General features: G+C 39.1%; 1 protein-coding gene and 1 long non-coding RNA gene across 2 annotated transcripts; both read left to right on the top strand.

The window, feature by feature from the left end:
* The first annotated feature begins 5,482 nt into the window (after positions 1-5,482).
* On the top strand, positions 5,483-10,607 carry LOC144989282 (uncharacterized). Its single transcript, XM_078941467.1, has 10 exons — positions 5,483-5,501; positions 6,446-6,551; positions 6,695-6,766; positions 8,869-8,956; positions 9,072-9,568; positions 9,651-9,733; positions 9,859-9,943; positions 10,021-10,137; positions 10,219-10,365; positions 10,448-10,607. The coding sequence occupies exons 2-5, from the start codon at positions 6,502-6,504 to the stop codon at positions 9,189-9,191; spliced, it is 330 nt and encodes a 109-aa protein (XP_078797593.1). The 5' UTR covers positions 5,483-5,501; positions 6,446-6,501; the 3' UTR covers positions 9,192-9,568; positions 9,651-9,733; positions 9,859-9,943; positions 10,021-10,137; positions 10,219-10,365; positions 10,448-10,607.
* A 1,747-nt stretch (positions 10,608-12,354) lies between these two features.
* LOC144989283 (uncharacterized) lies at positions 12,355-16,725 on the top strand. The gene is made up of 5 exons (XR_013653421.1): positions 12,355-12,486; positions 12,559-12,647; positions 13,732-13,869; positions 14,289-14,418; positions 16,047-16,725. It is a non-coding gene; the product is annotated as an uncharacterized LOC144989283 (long non-coding RNA).
* Positions 16,726-19,002: the final 2,277 nt, after the last annotated feature.

Below are 19,002 nucleotides of genomic sequence, written 5' to 3' on the forward strand. Positions count from 1 at the left end.
AGTTATGTTCAGCCGGGGATAGTTTGCGGGAGAAGAAAGCGCAGGGCTTCAATTTGCCAGAGGACCCTTCCTTCTGGGAGAGAACCGCTCCCACACCCGTGTCGGAGGCGTCAACTTCAACTATGAACTGTTTGGAGGTGTCAGGTTGGATCAGGATTGGGGCGGAGACGAAAAGAGACTTCAACTGATCAAAAGCTTTCTGGGCTTCAGGATTCCAGACGTACGGTCGTGAAATGGAGGTGAGCTTAGTGAGAGGGGCGGCAATACAACTAAAGTTGCGGATGAACCGGCGGTAAAAGTTGGCGAAACCTAGAAATTGTTGTAGTTTCTTGCGTGAATTAGGAGGTTCCCACTGGGAGACAGCCTCGAGTTTGGCAGGATCAGGGCTGATGCTGCCTGCTGAAAGAACGTACCCCAAGAATTGAATGGACGCGGTGTGGAATTGGCACTTCTCTGCCTTAACAAATAACTGGTTTTCGAGTAGTCTAGACAAAACTAAACGGACATGGTTTTCGTGCTGAACCGGGTCATGCGAGAAGATCAGAATGTCATCGAGATAGACGAATACGAAACGGTTCAGGAAGTCACGGAGGACGTCATTAACTAACCTCTGAAAGACAGCGGGAGCGTTAGTTAGGCCGAATGGCATTACAAGGTACTCATAATGGCCAAGAGGTGTAGTAAAGGCCGTTTTCCATTCGTCGCCCTCCTTTATGCGTACGAGGTGGTAGGCGTTGCGCAGGTCCAATTTTGAGAAGATTTGAGCCCCCTGGACCGAGTCGAACACAGAACTGATGAGGGGGAGAGAATACTTATCCTTGATAGTTATTTGATTAAGCTCTCGATAATCGATACAGGGACGAAGAGATTTATCTTTCTTTTCGACAAAGAAAAACCCGGCTCCGACGGGCGACGAGGAAGGACGAATGTGACCGGAAGAGAGAGCTTCATGGATATAAGTCTCCATGGCAGCCTTTTCGGGCCCCGAGAGGTTGTATAAATGTCCCTTGGGGAGAGTGGCGCCTGGGAGTAAGTTGATGGCGCAATCATATGGCCTATGTTGGGGCAGCGAACTTGCTTTACTTTTACTGAAGACCGCCTTAAGTTCGTGATAACAATGTGGAACGGAAGTAAGATCAATGTCATCGGGGATGTGATCGCTAGATGGGGATACGGAGGGAATAGCGGATTGTAGGCAGTTAGCCATGCAGAACGCGCTCCAATTGATAATGCGTTGTTTAGCCCAGTCAAACTGGGGGTTGTGGGTTTTTAGCCAAGAATAACCCAAAACCACCGGACAATAAGGGGATATAGTGACAAAAAACCGAACGTACTCGTGATGGTTACCTGATGTGATGAGTAATAAGGGCTTGGTGCGATGAGTAATGGATGAGAGATATTGACCCCCCAATCCGGCAGCGTTAATGGGGGTGTCTAGAGGTTCTATAGGGAGAGAGAGTTGTTGAACTAAGGTTTGATCGATGAGGCTCTGTTCGGCACCAGAGTCAATGAGAGCATGAGTGTCAGAGATCTTAGACTTGAAGCAAAGCTTGACAGGAACATAACAGAAGTCTTTTGGCAAAGAAACAACTGACTTACCCACCCGCGGCCTGTCTTTTAGCGGGGGGATTCGGGAGTTTAAACGGAGAGGGCATTGTGAGACTTGGTGGCCCTGATTCCCACAGTAGAAACAAAGTCCCTCCTCTCTGCGTTTCAGCCGCTCCTCAGCAGACAGGCGTGAATGTCCTATTTGCATTGGTTCTTCAGGGGTTTTGCGAGGAACAAACTGTGGAGGAAATTCAGGCGTGGAAGGCGGAGGAGAGTCAGCCGGAATGGTATTACGCACCGTGTGGGGGTGTTCATGCTGGCGCTCCTTGATGCGTATGTCAGAACGTAAGGCAGCTGCGACAAGATCCTCAAAAGAAAAGGCTTCGGGTTGGGTGCACAAATGATCTTTTATAGCTTCATTTAGAGATCGATAGAAGATACCTCGTAACGCGGGGTCAGTCCAGCCAGCTTCGACAGCCAAGATGCGAAAGTCTATGACGTGGTCGCTGACGGACCGGTTGTGCTGTTTTAGATTTAACAGGCGTCTGGTGGCCTCCTCCTGTTTGCGAGGTTGGTCAAAAACAAGTCTGAACTCACAAATGAAGCGTTCAAACGGGAGGTGTGTGATAGGGTTAGCCGCTAGGAAGGCTTGGGCCCATTGCAGCGCTTTATTCCGTAAGGAGTTAACGACCAGGGTTATCTTGCTCTGATCCGTGTGGTAATATCGGGGAGCCTGTTGAAATAACAGCTGGCATTGAAGTAAAAAACCGCCACAATTTTCTACTTCACCATGAAAAGGCTCCGGCTGGAGACGTTAGTTTTCCGGGTTCGAGGCGGAAGCGGAAGTGACCATGTTGCCGGAAAGTGGTGAGGGAGCAGGAACTGTGGGACCGGAGAATTGACCCGTAAATTTTAATAGTGTCTGTGTCATACCATCAAGACGTCGGAAAAGGTCTTGCTGAGCGGAGGCCATCTGAGAAAGGGCGTCGGCTTGGCGTCCCAGCATTATACCCTGTTGGTTGACGGCAAGGTGAAGTCCTTCCGGGTCAGCTGGGTCGGTGTCTGGGCCAGTTCGTTCTGTCATGACCGGATCACGTGACAAACCCAGATGCTGTAACCCGGAAGGAGGAGGCAAGTAAGTGAAAGGGAAAGTAACTGGTTTTATTTTGTAGGAGCCAGCGGATCTTGAGGCGTGGAGCGTCGTGGGACTAGATGGAGCAGATCGTCAGCAGGATGGAGGATATGTAAGAAGAAGGCAGCTCTGGATCTTAGCTTTGACGTGGCAGGAGTTCTTTGGGGGTGGCGTGGCTGGATTTCTTGGGAGGCGTAGAGGAGTTCAGCTTCAGCTCAGCTGGTAGAAAGACTCGGGTGTCACTCGTGGAAGGCAAGACCATCAGTGTTAACGAACTGGCGAAGAATGCTTGAGAGGAGTCTCCTTATGAAGCAGGTGAGGGGATGAGATGAGTGGACACAGCTGTGAGTCTGGAGCAGAGCTGGGAGGGGGAGGAGTCTGCCAGGCCACCATGACACAAACAGTCAGAAACATGCTTTTTTCACAGTTTTGGCACTTTTGACTGAAAGAAAAATGATTTTTAAGCACAAAACGCTCTCTATAGCACCTTTTGTCATTTGAAGTTCAAAACAAGTGTTATTCATGGTCACATTGTAAGTTTCAAAGTCCAAACAGTCAGAAACATGCTTTTTTCACACTTTTGACTGACAAAATGATTTTTAAGCACAAAACGCTCCCAAAAGCACCTTTTGTCATTTGTAATTCAAAACAAGTGTTATTCATGGTCACATTGTAAGTTTCAAAGTCCAAACAGTCAGAAACAGCTTTTTTCACACTTTTGACTGACAAAATGATTTTTAAGCACAAAACGCTCCCAAAAGCACCTTTTGTCATTTGTAGTTCAAAACAAGTGTTATTCATGGTCACATAGTAAGTTTCAAAGTCCAAACAGTCAGAAACGTGCTTTTTTTCACACTTTTGGCACTTTTGACAGACAAAATGACTTTAAAGCACAAAACACTTTCTAAAGCACATTTTGTCATTTGAAGTTCAAAAAAAGAGTTATTCATGGTCACATTGTAAGTTTCAAAGTCCAAACAGTCAGAAACATGCTTTTTTCACAGTTTTGGCACTTTTGACTGAAAAAATGATTTTTAAGCACAAAACGCTCCCAAAAGCACCTTTTGTCAGTTGTAGTTCAAAACATGTGTTATTCATGGTCACATTGTAAGTTTCAAAGTCCAAACAGTCAGAAACATGCTTTTTTCACACTTTTGGCACTTTTGACAGAAAAAAAATATATTTTTAAGCACAAAACGCTCCTAAAAGCACCTTTTGTCATTTGTAGTTCAAAACAAGTGTTATTCATCGTCAAATTGTAAGTTTCAAAGTCCAAACAGTCAGAAACATGCTTTTTTCACACTTTTGACACTTCTGACTGACAAAATGATTTTTAAGCACAAAACGCTCCCTAAAGCACCTTTTATCATTTGTAGTTCAAAACAAGTGTTATTCATGGTCACATTGTAAGTTTCAAAGTCCAACAGTCAGAAACATGCTTTTTTACACTTTTGGCACTTTTGACTGAAAAAAAAAAAATGTTTTTAAGCACAAAACGCTCCCAAAAGCACTTTTTGTCATTTGTAGTTCAAAACAGGTGTTATTCATGGTCACATTGTAAGTTTCAAAGTCCAAACAGTCAGAAACATGCTTTTTTCACAGTTTTGGCACTTTTGACTGACAAAATGACTTTAAAGCACAAAACGCTCTCTAAAGCACGTTTTGTCATTTGTAGTTCAAAACAAGTGTTATTCATGGTCACATAGTAAGTTTCAAAGTCCAAACAGTCAGAAACGTGCTTTTTACACACTTTTGGCACTTTTGACAGACAAAATGACTTTAAAGCACAAAACGCTCTTTAAAGCACGTTTTGTCATTTGAAGTTCAAAAAAAGAGTTATTTATGGTCACATTGTAAGTTTCAAAGTCCAAACAGTCAGAAACATGTTTTTTTCACACTTTTGACTGAAAAAAATGATTTTTAAGCACAAAACGCTCCCAAAAGCACCTTTTGTCAGTTGTAGTTCAAAACATGTGTTAATCATGGTCACATTGTAAGTTTCAAAGTCCAAACAGTCAGAAACATGCTTTTTTACAGTTTTGGCACTTTTGACTGAAAAAATGATTTTTAAGCACAAAACGCTCTCTAAATCACCTTTTGTCATTTGTAGTTCAAAACAAGTGTTATTCATGGTCACATAGTAAGTTTCAAAGTCCAAACAGTCAGAAACATGCTTTTTTCACACTTTTGGCACTTTTGACTGAAAAAAAAAATATTTTAAGCACAAAACGCTCCTAAATTCATCTTTTGTCATTTGTAGTTCAGAACAAGTGTCATTCATGGTCACATAGTAAGTTTCAAAGTCCAAACAGTCAGAAACATAGTTTTTTCACTCTTTTGACTGACAAAATGACTTTAAAGAACAAAACGCTCTCTAAAGCACGTTTTGTCATTTGAAGTTCAAAACAAGTGTTATTCATGGTCACATTGTAAGTTTCAAAGTCCAAACAGTCAGAAACATGCTTTTTTAAAACTTTTGGCAGTTTTGACAGAAAAAATGACTTTAAAGCACAAAACGCTCTCTAAAGCACCTTTTTTCATTTGTAGTTCAAAACCAACCCGGTCTCATCCTAAAATGTGTAGTAGCTACATTTGTCCACATGGAAATGCGTGAGAGTTTTACAAAAACGCCCCCTAAACTGTGAGGGGGATACGTTTCATTTTTCTATTCATTTTCTACGAGCCTTCTCAGGATCACGTGACTTTGGAGGTTTGGCCTGCCGTGAGCAAAAAACATGGTGGATGCACGTTCATTTTTCGGTGGAATATCCCATAAAACAAGATATTTTGAGGACTAATTTTTATTTTGACAACATTTCTAGTGAGAAATATACCATTTTCTTTTAAAATATGCTTTCATTTTGGACATACAGTTTGTAGTTTGCTTGTTTCGTTCAACTTTTTCTCCCAAAGGCTCTGTTACGTTGGAGAAACACGTTAACTTTCATTCATATCTGCAGACGTGCGCGTGGGTCACGTGACTAATATGATTCTCTTTTTTTCCGCAGAAAATGCCATAAAATAAGAGTGATTGTGGACTAATTTATTTTTGAAAACATTTCTAGCAGTATATATCCCCTTTATTTTCTTAATATTGCAGACATGAAGTTGTTTGTTTGTTACGTTCAACTTTTCCTCAAAGGATCTGAAAGCGTCTGATCTTTTCCATTCATATATGCGGGCTGACGTGGGTCACGTGACGTGCCTTTCTCTTTTTTTCCTGTGGAAAATCTCGTAAAAAGGTACGTTGCGATTTACTAATTTGTTTTATTTACATTTCTAGGAACCCGTGTATAGGTTTTCTCGTTCCGTGTTGCTCTTGCGGCGATCAGGCTTTGATTGACATGTGACAACAAACCGGGAAAATGTTGAGTTCAGGGACGGACCAAAGAGTTCTTTAAATTGATTTTTCTGCATTTTAATTTATTTACACTACGAGTCTAATGGTGTGTGATAAAAAAAAAAAAAACTATAAATATTATGATAAATGAGATGAAACAATTATTTTGATGGGGTTTATAAAATATTAGGATCTATTATATTCTTTTTTCTTTAACTGTCAATTTTTTGACGTATCTCATATATTATAGTATTACAATGAAGTGCTCTAATTTATCTGTTAAAAAAGGTTTCATCACTGTTTCCTGTAGTAATTCTCAATAATGTTTTAAATATGATATATTAAATAGGATATATTATCTAAAGTAAACAGGCTTTTAAGCCTTCAATTTGCCCCAATTGACATGAAGTGCGCATTTCGAAAAGCCAGTGAACGCAGCGTCATACGGGCACCCCCACCCCACTCCCCCGGAAACCCCCGGATGAACCCGCAGGAAGGCGCGCGGCTGAAGAACTCTTGGACAGCTGGAAGGTGGGCGATGCTTTGAACTTTTCTCTGTAGAAATGTAATGTTTAGATTTGGGAAACCAGAGATGTTTTTTTTTAGTAAAAACGTGTTGGCTGTTTAGGATAAACGTTGAATGACGAGGCGTTTTTCCATCTTAAATTTAAAAGGCCGCAGGATCACGGTGAAGGCCTCTTCTGTATAGAGGACGGGGGCGGAAACGTCACGTGGTCTCCGCAGAGGTAAGTTTCCTTTTGGTTCATTTAGCCAGAAACGGGGGTCTGCAGCCCTTTAAACAGCTAAGAGCCTTTGTAATGTCTCACTGTGCAGAACTCAGTAGGACACACAAGGTGTCTCTTCAGCTTTTAGAAAATCAAACACTCATTTGCATTTATGTTATTTTGGAAACTGGATAACTACTGGGGTTTACAAAGGCTTTTTTTTTTACACATTGTAGATTTTATGTTGTTAGTACATCTCAGCCAGTATTTCTTTAAGGGCCTATATCATGCAACACCAACGATTTAAAATTTTAAAGTGTATTATAATGTTAATTCCTCACAAAAACTAATCCACAGCGGTATTTTGATCCATTCACGCATCTCTCAGCATTCCTCTGAAACCCTCTGAGCACCAGCCCCTCCCAATTCACAATAAGAGGGTCCTCACATTGTGACGTCATCATAAGTGAGGAGCAGCCTCTTCTAGGAAGAGCCTGTGCAGCTAAAACCGCCTCCAGGCTAACAGACACGCCCACTTTCTCAATGGAGCTAGTGGTGATCAGCAAAATGCTTTCATTGCACAATATTCACATCCATCTTTGCAAAAGTTTGGATGGAAGAAACGCAGAAACGCTGCCGACGCCGACTCTAGGTTGATGTCATGAAATAGGCGACACCCACAAGAAGAGAAAGGCGGAGCCTCAGAGATCGAGGAAATAGTTTATTCTAAATGGCTAGCATGGTATAGGCCCTCTAAATTGTGCGTATTGACCTCAAATTGATTTTTTTAGGGTACGTTGTCAGGTTTAAAAAAATTCTTCATAAATGCTGGAATTTCTTAAAATATTGTGCATCACCGCTTGATAGATTATTGAAGCATTATGGGTACTGTAGTCAGGAGCCTGGCACAGTAATACTTTGCTTCAACTGTTGAGTAGATCACCAAGTTGAGTAAAGTTTGACTTATCTGACTGTTTTGTTTTGCGTGATGCGCTGTGTCGTCTGAAAAATAGGATATTTGTTTGAATTAAAAACATTTTTATTTTTTGTCGGAGAACCACAGAGGAGGGGTCAAGGAGCCACTTGTGGCTGTGGAGCCTCAGGCTGTAGACCCCTGGTCTAAACAGTTATGGCTGATTTGGCTGACCACATTTATTTATCCTAGCGTTGTCAACAAAGTTAAAGAGCCGCTCCAATGGAAGTCATGTTTTTAAGATCAAACATTTTTCTCTTTATTGAGAACATTAACAAAAATATAAACACATACACAATAATATAAGATTAAAACTGTTTCTGAGTATTTATTCAAATCTCAATGGATCAGGAGAAGATGAAACTGATTGTCTCAAAAAGCTTATAGTTGTGACGCTCTAACTGCCATGAATGGGCAGAGTCTCTGCTCCACTCCAATTCTGATGCATCCACTTGCAGACAAAAACCAGTAGATCCATTAATGTCCTGAGTTCCCTTGTCTGAGCTGGTATCTGGCTCAAAAGTGTACACATGGATAGCTCCAATGTTGCTCATTGATTTTTTTTTTTTTGCTATGCTAATGTCGGCTAGGGCTTGTGAGGTGCTATAAGCTAGCGGGAGAGAGAATCAACAAATGGTTTATGGGAAATTAGCAGAGGCAAACATCTGCACCACAGCTCTGAGGTGAAATTCTTATGAGCTGCTGTGCTGCAGAAAAATGTCTTTAAAAACAAAATGATCGTAATTTAAAAAAACACTGGGAACGATTTTATAATAGCTAAAAATTCTTTTGGAGTGGGACTTAAAGTCCCACTCCAAAAGAATGTCTGATTCCTGATTCTTGTATGTATGTATATACATAAAAGAACCTCATGTTTTTTTCCCTTTCCTCTCTCAGACTGGTCAGTTATTTGGAGACAACATGTACAAATAGTTCCTGGACTGATCTTCTGCTAACTTTGAAATGGAGAGGCTGTCAGGTTCATCTGTTTCAGGGTCCTGCATGCTCTCCCTCCATGTTGGCTGTAGCAGTGGATGGAACTTGCTAAATGTACTGTTTTGAGAGCCAACTGGGTTGTGTAAAATTCTTTTCCACCTACATTTTTGATGGTCTAAATGTTTTTTTTATGTAAACTTTTCTGTTCTTTTAGGCTCAGTGGTTATTTGGAAGATGCGTTTTTGACCAAAAACACTGTGGTGACCTCCTTTGTGAACTGCATTCATGGGGAAATAGAATATGTAAAGTTATTTTCATGGCCTCTTCCTTAAGAAAATGAACATGCCTCCATATATGTTTTATTGTATTTTGTGTCATATCATCATGTTAATATACGACATTCATTTGTTTTGATAGAATCCTGGAGATGGGAGATGTGGAGCAGGTAAGTTTGTGGCAGCACCAGAGTCCTCCAACAAGTTTTCTGGCAAAGTAAATGAGGAAGGATCGCAGTCTGCCATCGTGGAGTTTTGCTGAAAGGCCTGAACACGTTCCATCCATGCATCCATCTTCTTCCATTCATCGGGAACCAGGTTGTGAGGGCAGCAGTCTAAGCAAAGATGCCCACACTTCCCTCTCCTCCAGCTCCTCTTGGGGGACCCCGGGGCCAGCTGAGAGACGTAGTCTCCCCAGCGTGTCCTGGGTCTCTCTTAGGGCCTCTGCCCTTATTCCTGTTGGAGTTTTTTTCTAACCCCTTATGTTTCAAAAGTTTGCAAACATACATTTTGGTTGAAATGATGAGGATCCGAGGATGAAATCAAGAAGGGACAACATCAGGGAAAGGGACTGAACCGACTGAACAGCTTCCTCTCTTCAGCGGACACATGTTCCGAGTACATATGTGTCAAATATTGGTAAATACTCATTGAAGATGCATCCTTTTTGTGTAGTTTGTTTTCTCAGTTTAATACATTTTGATCTTTTCATTCTGCACAGACATCCTCGCCGTTCAGGCCGGTGGCTGGAACAAGCGGAAGTCAGAAAAGCTGGAGCAGACGTGACCAGAATGATACCTCCAGGTAAAGACTGTGGTAATGTTGTAGATAAATGTTGGCTTGTTTCTTTCATGTTACTCTCATGCTGTTGATGTGGAATATCTCTTGATTTCTTCAGTATTATTAATACATTAATCTCTTCCCACAAGGACCAATCAAAATGACCCAGAGAAAAACACTGAAAGGCTTTGTCTGAGCATCAGGAAAACAAGAATCAGCTGTCATCAACATATGGTAAAAATCTTTTGTAATCTTTGTGCTATCCTATGACCCCACCCTCACATTGACGTGTTCTCCCTACCATGACAAAGGTGGATAAAGGTGGAAAGATTTCATGTAATCCATGGACACCAGTGAAGATCACAAATCATTGAAGAAAAAAGGTTCAGAGCACTGTCTAGTGGGTCTAGATGACCCAACTCCCAATGGTAAAGTGCCTAGGATAGAACAAGGGTTACACTTTCTAAAGTTGTTGCATAACTGATCAAGCATGATGTGATGGATTGCAGGTTATGGTGCCATGGTAAAGAACTAAAGGCTCTATGATGTCATGCTGCTGACCAGACTGTGGTTGGTGAAGTCCAGCAGCACTGCAGGTCCTTGAAGTGTGGTTGAAGAGCTCTCCTCCCAGCTTTTGGAAGGTTCTGCCCCACAAAGTCAGGAGGTTTCTCTTTGTGATCTGCATGGATGTCCAGGGCTTGTGGCATTTATGTGTTTTCTTCTTCATTTCATTTTTAGGCAGCACAGAGTCATTGATGGAGAGAGAACATGAGGGACTAATTGTCTGCTGAGGAGGAGACTTTCTGCAGTTCAAGCCCCAGCTCCACCCCTAAAAAAAGGCTTATATAAAGGAAAACCTCATTTCAACTTTGTACCAATAAATGACTTTTAATTGAAATGAGAGATTTTTTTCTGAACTGCACCAATGAAGGGTTTTTCAACCTAAATTTCAACAATTACATTGTTTTTTACCTCCGTTCAAGTTTCTACAACACTAGCTAAACATTTCAGTGCTCACACCTGTGCTGAAGACACTTCTCATTTTAACTCAAACGTTTGGCCTTTGATTTGTATGTCCAACACCTTAGAATGAAACACTGACCTATTAAACTCATATAATGTGCTATGCATCTCCAAATCCTTTGTCAGGGTACAGACTACATTTTAATTGTAGCAAGACTGAAGTAAAATGTAACAAAATGACAATGAGTTATCTTAAATTAGGGGTAAATGACATGAGAAATTAAGAATATTAGAAGTGTGGAGTGATACGTGTATTTATCAGTATGTTAGCTGCAGGAAGGGTGCTGTCCTTGACACGTTCCTTTACTCAGACAGGATGACAGGTAGGGAAGGGGGTAGCCGATGATCTGCTCCAGTATCTTCAGCACAGAAGCTTCTACTGCTCTTCTTCAGTTTGATCTGAGAGCCAGACCATGATGCAGTTGGACTGGCTGAGCGGTAGGTTGCCAGCAGCTTCAGACGTGCTGATGTGCCTTGTTTATAACGTCCTGGATGTTAGGAAACCAAGTTAGATCAGCTGAGATGGGGATGCCAAGGAAAGGGAAGCTGTGAACCCTCCTCTGTGCCTACTATAGTCCAAGATGACTTTCATGGTCTTTTATTTTGCCGATCAGCCTTACACTATACAGTTTCCGCACTTGTCTACAAAGTTCACCTCAGTGACCTTTAATAAGTCTTTGTTATTGGCAAGTTAATTACTTATATCCAAGACATGGAGATGTGGGTCCAGTATGAGCAGGATTTGGGAAATGGCAGTTGCCAAGAACTCACATGAAGTTTCAAGGTTTTTCCCTTTATTTGGAGGAAAAAAAGTTTTTGTCCTTTGTTTGTTGTGCAGAATTGCAAACCTAGAAAGAAATCAAGTTGAAAGAATTTATATAAATGTATTTGCCCTTCTTTTGACCCTTCTACATCATGAATATTTGGTGGCTGTTGCTTGGCGACTGTGAGATCTCTCCATAGGATTGACATGGGCTGGGCCTCTCCATGACCTTGATATGATTGTTCTTCAGCCATTCCTTGGTTGCCTTGGCTGTAGGTTCTAGGTCACTAACCTGTTGGAAGACCCATCCATGACTGATTTGAAGGGTCCTGGCTTAAGGAGGGTAGGAAGTTCTCACTCAGGATTTTCCATTAATGGCTCCATCAACGTGGTGACGTAGCTCTGTGCAGAAAAATAGCCACAAAGCATAATGCTTCCACCTCCATGTTTGACAGTGGGGAAGCTGTTCTTGGGGTCATAGGTAGCAATTCTTTTCCTCCAAACCCAATGGTTGAGTTGATGCCAAAGAGCTCAGTTTTGAGCCAAACATTCCATTATGCAGAATAAACTGATAAAGCAAACCCTATTTTTCAGTGTGTGATTTTCATTTTTTCATAAATCTTAGGACAATTTAGATGATAAAAGTAATAAATATATGAAAACAGTATAATACAGTAAATATGTAAATATTTGATGTGATGAACAATGCTTATCTGATTTAGACCCAACATGGAATATTTTATGACAGACACACATCAAGTTGTGTTATTTAATGCTCGTAATTTAGACACAAATGATAAAAATGTTAGGTTTATATGTCAAAGAGGCCATGTGAAAATTTTAGTGCAAATACGCATGCGTGCGCGCCGTGCACATTAAGCCACCCCACCCCCACGTATCCGCGCGCCGGTCGGTGGGTGTTGGGCGTCAATAAAGGTAATCTGGTTGTCGCGCGTTCTGCATCTCTGCACGAGCTAAAGAAGTCTCAAAGGTAAGAAATGTAAACACAAGAGGCAGTAATGAAAATACTTTATGGTCATCTGAAAGTATTTTCATCTGACAGATGAATGCCGCTGTTGTTATCACTGTGACGGAAGAGCGGTGCTGAAAAATACGGCCTCCATCGAGATACTGAACGTAACACGACTGCAGGTTACTATGATCGTCATAGAAAAATGTATTAATTATTTGTTTCGACTGTATAGTTATTGTGGTGGAGCAGAGGAAGGGAGGTTTGTGAGAATCGGGGTTACATTAGCTAATAATTATGGCAGCGCCGGTTTCCTGGCAAAAAAAGGAACAGTAATTTACTGATATATTAAAGTGTTATGATTGACCTATTTAGGGTTTTTCTCCAAATTTACACAAAAAACGTTGTAACAACGATCATCTGGACTTGGTTTTGTAAATATTTTAAAACAGTCTCTGTCTCAGAGACCTGGACTGACTGACTCCTCCCCCTCACGTTCCAAACAGGAAGTACCCGCTGGCTCCAAGGAGCCAAAATCCTGTAGACTTCTAAAGAGAAACAAACAGCTGTTAGTTAGTCATTCTATGGGGCAGATTAACCATTCTTGTTGTGATACCCTTTTCAACATGTTTTTGCTAATTCCAGTTATTTGTTTTACAAAACTGTTTCTTTATCACAAGTTATTCAAATTATAGACTGACCAACAGATGCCTCAGTAATAGCATGTGCCACCTTGAATGTTTGTTTGACAAATTCCACCAAGCTCACTTTCAGTGGAAGCAGTGTGGACTTTCAACAAGCTTACTCCTGATTGGCGACAGTAGTTGCCATAGAATTGATACTCAGATCAATCACTGTCAACTGGCTCCAACGTGGTGACGTCTGTATCACAGAGAAACGACGACAGAATTGAATTTGTTATGATGGATCTGGAAGGAAATGGGTGACGTCACACTCGCTCAAACCTTTTCTCTGATCCAGTCAAACTGCTTTTTTACCAGTTTTATTCCAGAAATCATTTTGGATAAGAGGAAAGACATCTTCAGCTCAAAACCAAGTCTTCATGACCTTTTTTTATAACTTTTCTTTTTAAAATTCAGAAATAATAACCTGCACATTCTTACAAAACTGTTAGACTTCAATTGCTACCTTAATTTAATTGTAAAACTAATAACCACTAATTGTCATTAATATGGCAATATTTTCCCCAAATCTTATCAGAATGGGGAACTGGAGACATAAAAATTCTGCTTTTCCTATTTTCAGCTGACTCTGCCACGAGGCTCGACAACTTCTTGCATCAACTGTGATCGCTGTGGCCGCCAAAACATCCAAATGTAAGGCGGGCTACAAAGATTTCAGGCCAAAAGAGAACGCCTCACATGTGATGAAGTGTCTGTATTGGTATGTATTTACCATCTGTGACTCAGAGTCATTAACCAATTGTCGATCTGTTCACAGTGTTATATGATAATTTAAATTTTGACGATGACGATACAAAAATTGCTGCCAAACCTGCCAAAAAGTCCCGCCTCTTACCACACACATGTTGTGCCCCCTGAGTTGCCCTAAGTTCCCTGATCAAGCAGAAACGTGCTTTGACTGGATGAAGGCCTTGTATCAGGTATACTGGTAATAATAATTTTACATTCACCTCAGTCTGTTGTTTTAACTCATTATTCATGGAAGCTTGATGACACGACATCTTCAATCTGCATGAACTCTAGTTTGATTAGAAACTTTCATTTGTGAACCGTCAGCAGATCTGGTCATGTCTCACCAAAACAACCACACTAATCATTTTATCATTTTCATCCATTAAGGTTGGAAAAACCAGCAGCCCTCCAGTGCTTCAGCCGTCCAACCATCAACCGTTTCAGACATCCATCCTCCCACCACTTCAGCCCCACTGCCGTCCACCAGTGTCCCAACTCCTGACATTTTACTATCCTGGTACAATCTTATTTTTCTGCACAGTTAGCAAAAATGATGTGTTTTTTAAGAAATTCCTGTGTTTTTTTATCCTCAACAAATGTTTCTCCAAAGAAATGTGAAACTACAGAATTATTCATCTGGTGGTTATTTTTACACTTTTCCTCAAATCTTTAATAAGAAAGAAATAATTCAGTTCAAGTTTACTTGTGCTTCTCTTTTTAATGGGCATTACAGTTGATATAAAACATATAACATGCAATTAAAATGTTTTGTAGTTAAAAACATTTTACACACTATTAAAAGATTCTATAAAATATTATTTAAAAAGAATCCTTTCCAAGAAAATGTTGACTACCGTATATCTTACAATAGTAGCCCTGGCGTTTATTCCATCACAGACAGCACGGTGATGGTTAATGGGTTTATTTTGCAGCAAAACTTCATCAAGAAATGTAGACAAACACCAGCAGATGAACATTTCAGGATTTATTCAAATGATGAGAATATTGGATTGTGTTCTGATCAGCACTGGCTGTTGACGTTTCTTTTCTCCTTAAAGCATCAGCCTCCGTATCAAAAATCATGTTGGTTGTCATGAGGATCTCTTTCCTGGAGACACGCCCACCTTTCCGTCTTTGTGCAATAATTCATGTTCAAACCAGTTCTTCTAAGTTGTCGCTTTTCTTTGCATTTCCACCAGTAAAAAGTAATACGACAAAATACTTGCAGAATTTGTAAAGATTTGGATTTTGTATTATTAATTTGCCTTTTTTAGTCTTTTATTATAAAATAACTATGCATTATTACTTTATTTTAACTAACACATTTATCTTAGTTTACAGTAGTCCTCTTAAACATCTCTTAAACAAGTTTACACTTTTCATCTTTCAGAATGCAGCCGTGTGATTGGAGGAAAAGATTAATATGCAATGAGGACATTTAAAGAAAAAAGGAGCAGTTTTTATTTTACATTATTACTATTTTAAAGTAGAACTCTAATGTATATAAATGCTTTTTTATTAATTTGTTTGGCATATTTACTGTGTTAGAGTTCTGATGATTGTTTTGAGTGGTAAACGTTTTTATTTTATTTATGAAACCCAGATGGAGTTAATGGAGTGCTAGTCATGTTTTATGTTGTATATATTATTAATGAATTGATTTATTTATTTTGAAATGCCTGTTTGCAAGTAAAGAAGCCGGGGTTATGGTTAAAATACGTGCGGACAATCCAGCAACGTTCCTCTTCAACATGAATTTCCATCAGTTTTTTTGCTTGGTCGCAAATAAATAAGTCCAAATAATAATCAGCCTAATTTGTTTTTTTGTTTATTTAAAATTATATAAATCTTTTCTAATTTTGTCAATAAAAGGACAAAAGGGGTAGATGATGGATGCATGTCCAAGTTTTATTATTCATGTTCTACAAGTTGTTAGATATTGATTATTTGATGCTTTTGTGCTATGCGTTAAAAATCAATGTAATATTGTAATTATTCATGAATATTTGAATAGTACTAATATTTCCTACAAAGGATAACTGACACTAATCAAATTAAAAACAGTCGTCCTGTAAGCACTGAGTGAACAAACTGTAGCCCATTGTCTATCACAGTTTGATTGAACCTTCTCTACTTTTCTTGCAGGGGGGGGTCATGGCCTCTACACTGGATTCCAAAAAAGAGACAAAACCCCCCCCGACCTCAACCCCCACTCTTAGTCAGACATGTTTATTTTTTTTTATTTACAATAATAAATAATATACTATGTACATTTATTTTGTTTTACTTTTTTATACTTAGTTTCCTTATTTCCTATAATATTTATTAGTAGTTGTTGTTTGTTGATGTTAGTTCTTTTTAGCCCCTTTTATGTTAAAATAGACGTAAATGATCCAGATGCTGATATTCTAATATATAGACAGATTTATGAATGAATTATTCTCAACAGAAGTTCAACGCTATTGTGGTAGCAGTTTGACTGTTTTACTGTAATCTGTCGTGCCTCACCCACTGTCCATCCCATAAAAAAGAACAATTCTACATCATTAACCTTTTTTTATTTTTATTCATATGGCACATTCATAAATACAAAGTTATAAATCATACCCCCCATTTTTCTAACTTTATCAATGAGTTCAAACAAAACATGAACACAGTAAGAAACTCTGACAATAAGAAAGCATTTAAAACATTCAATCTGTGCGTCAGTTTCAATGTTTTTGTGAAAAATTTCATAATAATCCCCTGGTTTGTTTCTGTCTTGTTGCTTTTTGGAATTGTTGTTTTGAATTGTTACAGTCAATAAAGTTTGAATAAAAAACAACTGCAATCTGTCATGCGACAAGGTACCTTCGCTCTGAAAAACATTTGATGTTTTGTTTCTTTAAGTACCTGCAAAACAAAAAGTTTGCATTAGTAATGGAAACATTATTTTCTGTAAAAAATAAAAATAAACACCTGTTTGTCGCTGGGCTTATTTTTAAAACTTAATCTTCCCGATAAACGTGGGACCAATCACAAAACCAGTTTAGAGCCAAACGTCTTTTTTTATTATTTACAGTGTATTTCTTAACTCAACTAGTTGATGTTGAAAAAATACGCTTGCATGGACGTTACGACAGAGTACATCGGTCCCTAGAAATGTTATTAAACGTAAATATTAAACCTCAGACGATCTTATTTTACGAGATTTTTTTTCCACGGGAAAAAAAAGAAACTGGCGTCACATGACCCCACGTCAGCCCACAGATATGATGGGAAAGATCAGACATTGTACACAGCATTTAGACTTGTAGTGTGAATACTTTAACATGTAAAAGAATATTGAATAAAATAAATCGCTAAGTAAATTTAGAGAACTCTCCAGTCCGTTCCTGAACAACATTCTTCCGGTTTGTTTAAATGTCCTTCAAAGTCGCAACTACTACACAGCATGAAACCTATACACGGGTCCGTAGAAATGTAAATAAAAATAATTAATAAATAGCAACGTACCTTTTTACGAGATCTTCTATATGAAAAAAGAGAAACTCAGGTCACGTCACGTGACCCACGTCAATCCGCATATATTTATGGAAAAGATCAAACGCCTTCAGATCCTTTGAGGAAAAGTTGAACGTAACAAACAAACTACGAACTGCATGTCTGCAATGAATGGATATTATGAAAATAAAGGGGATATATACTGCTAGAAATGTTTTCAAAAATAAATTAGTCCACAATCACTCCTATTTTATTGCATTTTCTGCAGAAAAAAGAGAAACATATTAGTCACGTGACCCACGCGCACGTCTGCAGATATGAATGAAAGTTAACGTGTTTCTCCAACGTAACAGAGCCTTTGGGAGAAAAAGTTGAACGAAACAAGCAAACTACAAACTGTATGTCCAAAATGAAAACATATTTTAAAAGAAAATGGTATATTTCTCACTAGAAATGTTGTCAAAATAAAAATTAGTCCTCAAAATATCTTGTTTTATGGGATATTCCACCGAAAAATGAACGTGCATCCGCCATGTTTTTTGCTCACGGCAGGCCAAACCTCCAAAGTCACGTGATCCTGAGAAGGCTCGTAGAAAATGAATAGAAAAATGAAACGTATCCCCCTCACAGTTTAGGGGGCGTTTTTGTAAAACTCTCACGCATTTCCATGTGGACAAATGTAGCTACTACACATTTTAGGATGAGACCGGGTTGTTCAAAACATGTGTTATTCATGGTCACATTGTAAGTTTCAAATTCCAAACATTCAGAAACATGCTTTTTTCACAGTTTTGGCACTTTTGATTGACAAAATGACTTTAAAGCACAAAACGCTCTCTAAAGCACGTTTTGTCATTTGAAGTTCAAAACAAGTTTTATTCATGGTCACATTGTAAGTTTCAAAGTCCAAACAGTCAGAAACATGCTTTTTTCACACTTTTGACACTTTTGACTGACAAAATGATTTTTAAGCACAAAACGCTCCCAAAAGCACCTTTTGTCATTTGTAGTTCAAAACATATGTTATTCATGGTCACATAGTAAGTTTCAAAGTCCAAACAGTCAGAAACATGTTTTTTTCACACTTTTGACACTTTTGATTGACAAAATGATTTTTAAAGTACAAAACGCTTCCAAAAGCACCTTTTGTCATTTGATGTTCAAAACAAGTGTTATTCATGGTCACATTGTAAGTTTCAAAGTCCAAACAGTCAGAAACATGCTTTTTTCACACTTTTGGCACTTTTGACTGAAAAAATGAGCACAAAACGCTCCAATAAGCACCTTTTGTCATTTGTAGTTCAAAACAAGTGTTATTCATGGTCACATTGTAAGTTTCAAAGTCCAAACAGTCAGAAACATGCTTTTTTCACACTTTTGGCACTTTTGACTGACAAAATGACTTTTAAGCACAAAACGCTTTCTAAAGCACGTTTTGTCATTTGAAGTTCAAAACAAGTGGTATTCATGGTCACATTGTAAGTTTCAAAGTCCAAACAGTCAGAAACATGCCTTTTTCACACTTTTGGAACTTTTGACTGAAAAAATGACTTTTAAGCACAAAACGCTCTTTAAAGCACGTTTTGTCATTTGAAGTTCAAAACAAGTGTTATTCATG

Source organism: Oryzias latipes, chromosome 23 (assembly GCF_053564925.1).
Source record: "Oryzias latipes strain Hd-rR chromosome 23, Olatipes_Hd-rR_3.1".
In the NCBI taxonomy this organism is placed as follows: domain Eukaryota; kingdom Metazoa; phylum Chordata; class Actinopteri; order Beloniformes; family Adrianichthyidae; genus Oryzias; species Oryzias latipes.

Bases quoted from the DNA above. Each gene is read 5' to 3' on its own strand.
- LOC144989282 (XM_078941467.1), top strand. From the start codon at position 6,502: ATGAACCCGCAGGAAGGCGCGCGGCTGAAGAACTCTTGGACAGCTGGA. The intron at 6,552-6,694 runs GTGGGCGATGCT...TAAATTTAAAAG, and splicing joins AACTCTTGGACAGCTGGAAG to GCCGCAGGATCACGGTGAAG. The intron at 8,957-9,071 runs GTAAAGTTATTT...TTGTTTTGATAG, and splicing joins TTCATGGGGAAATAGAATAT to AATCCTGGAGATGGGAGATG.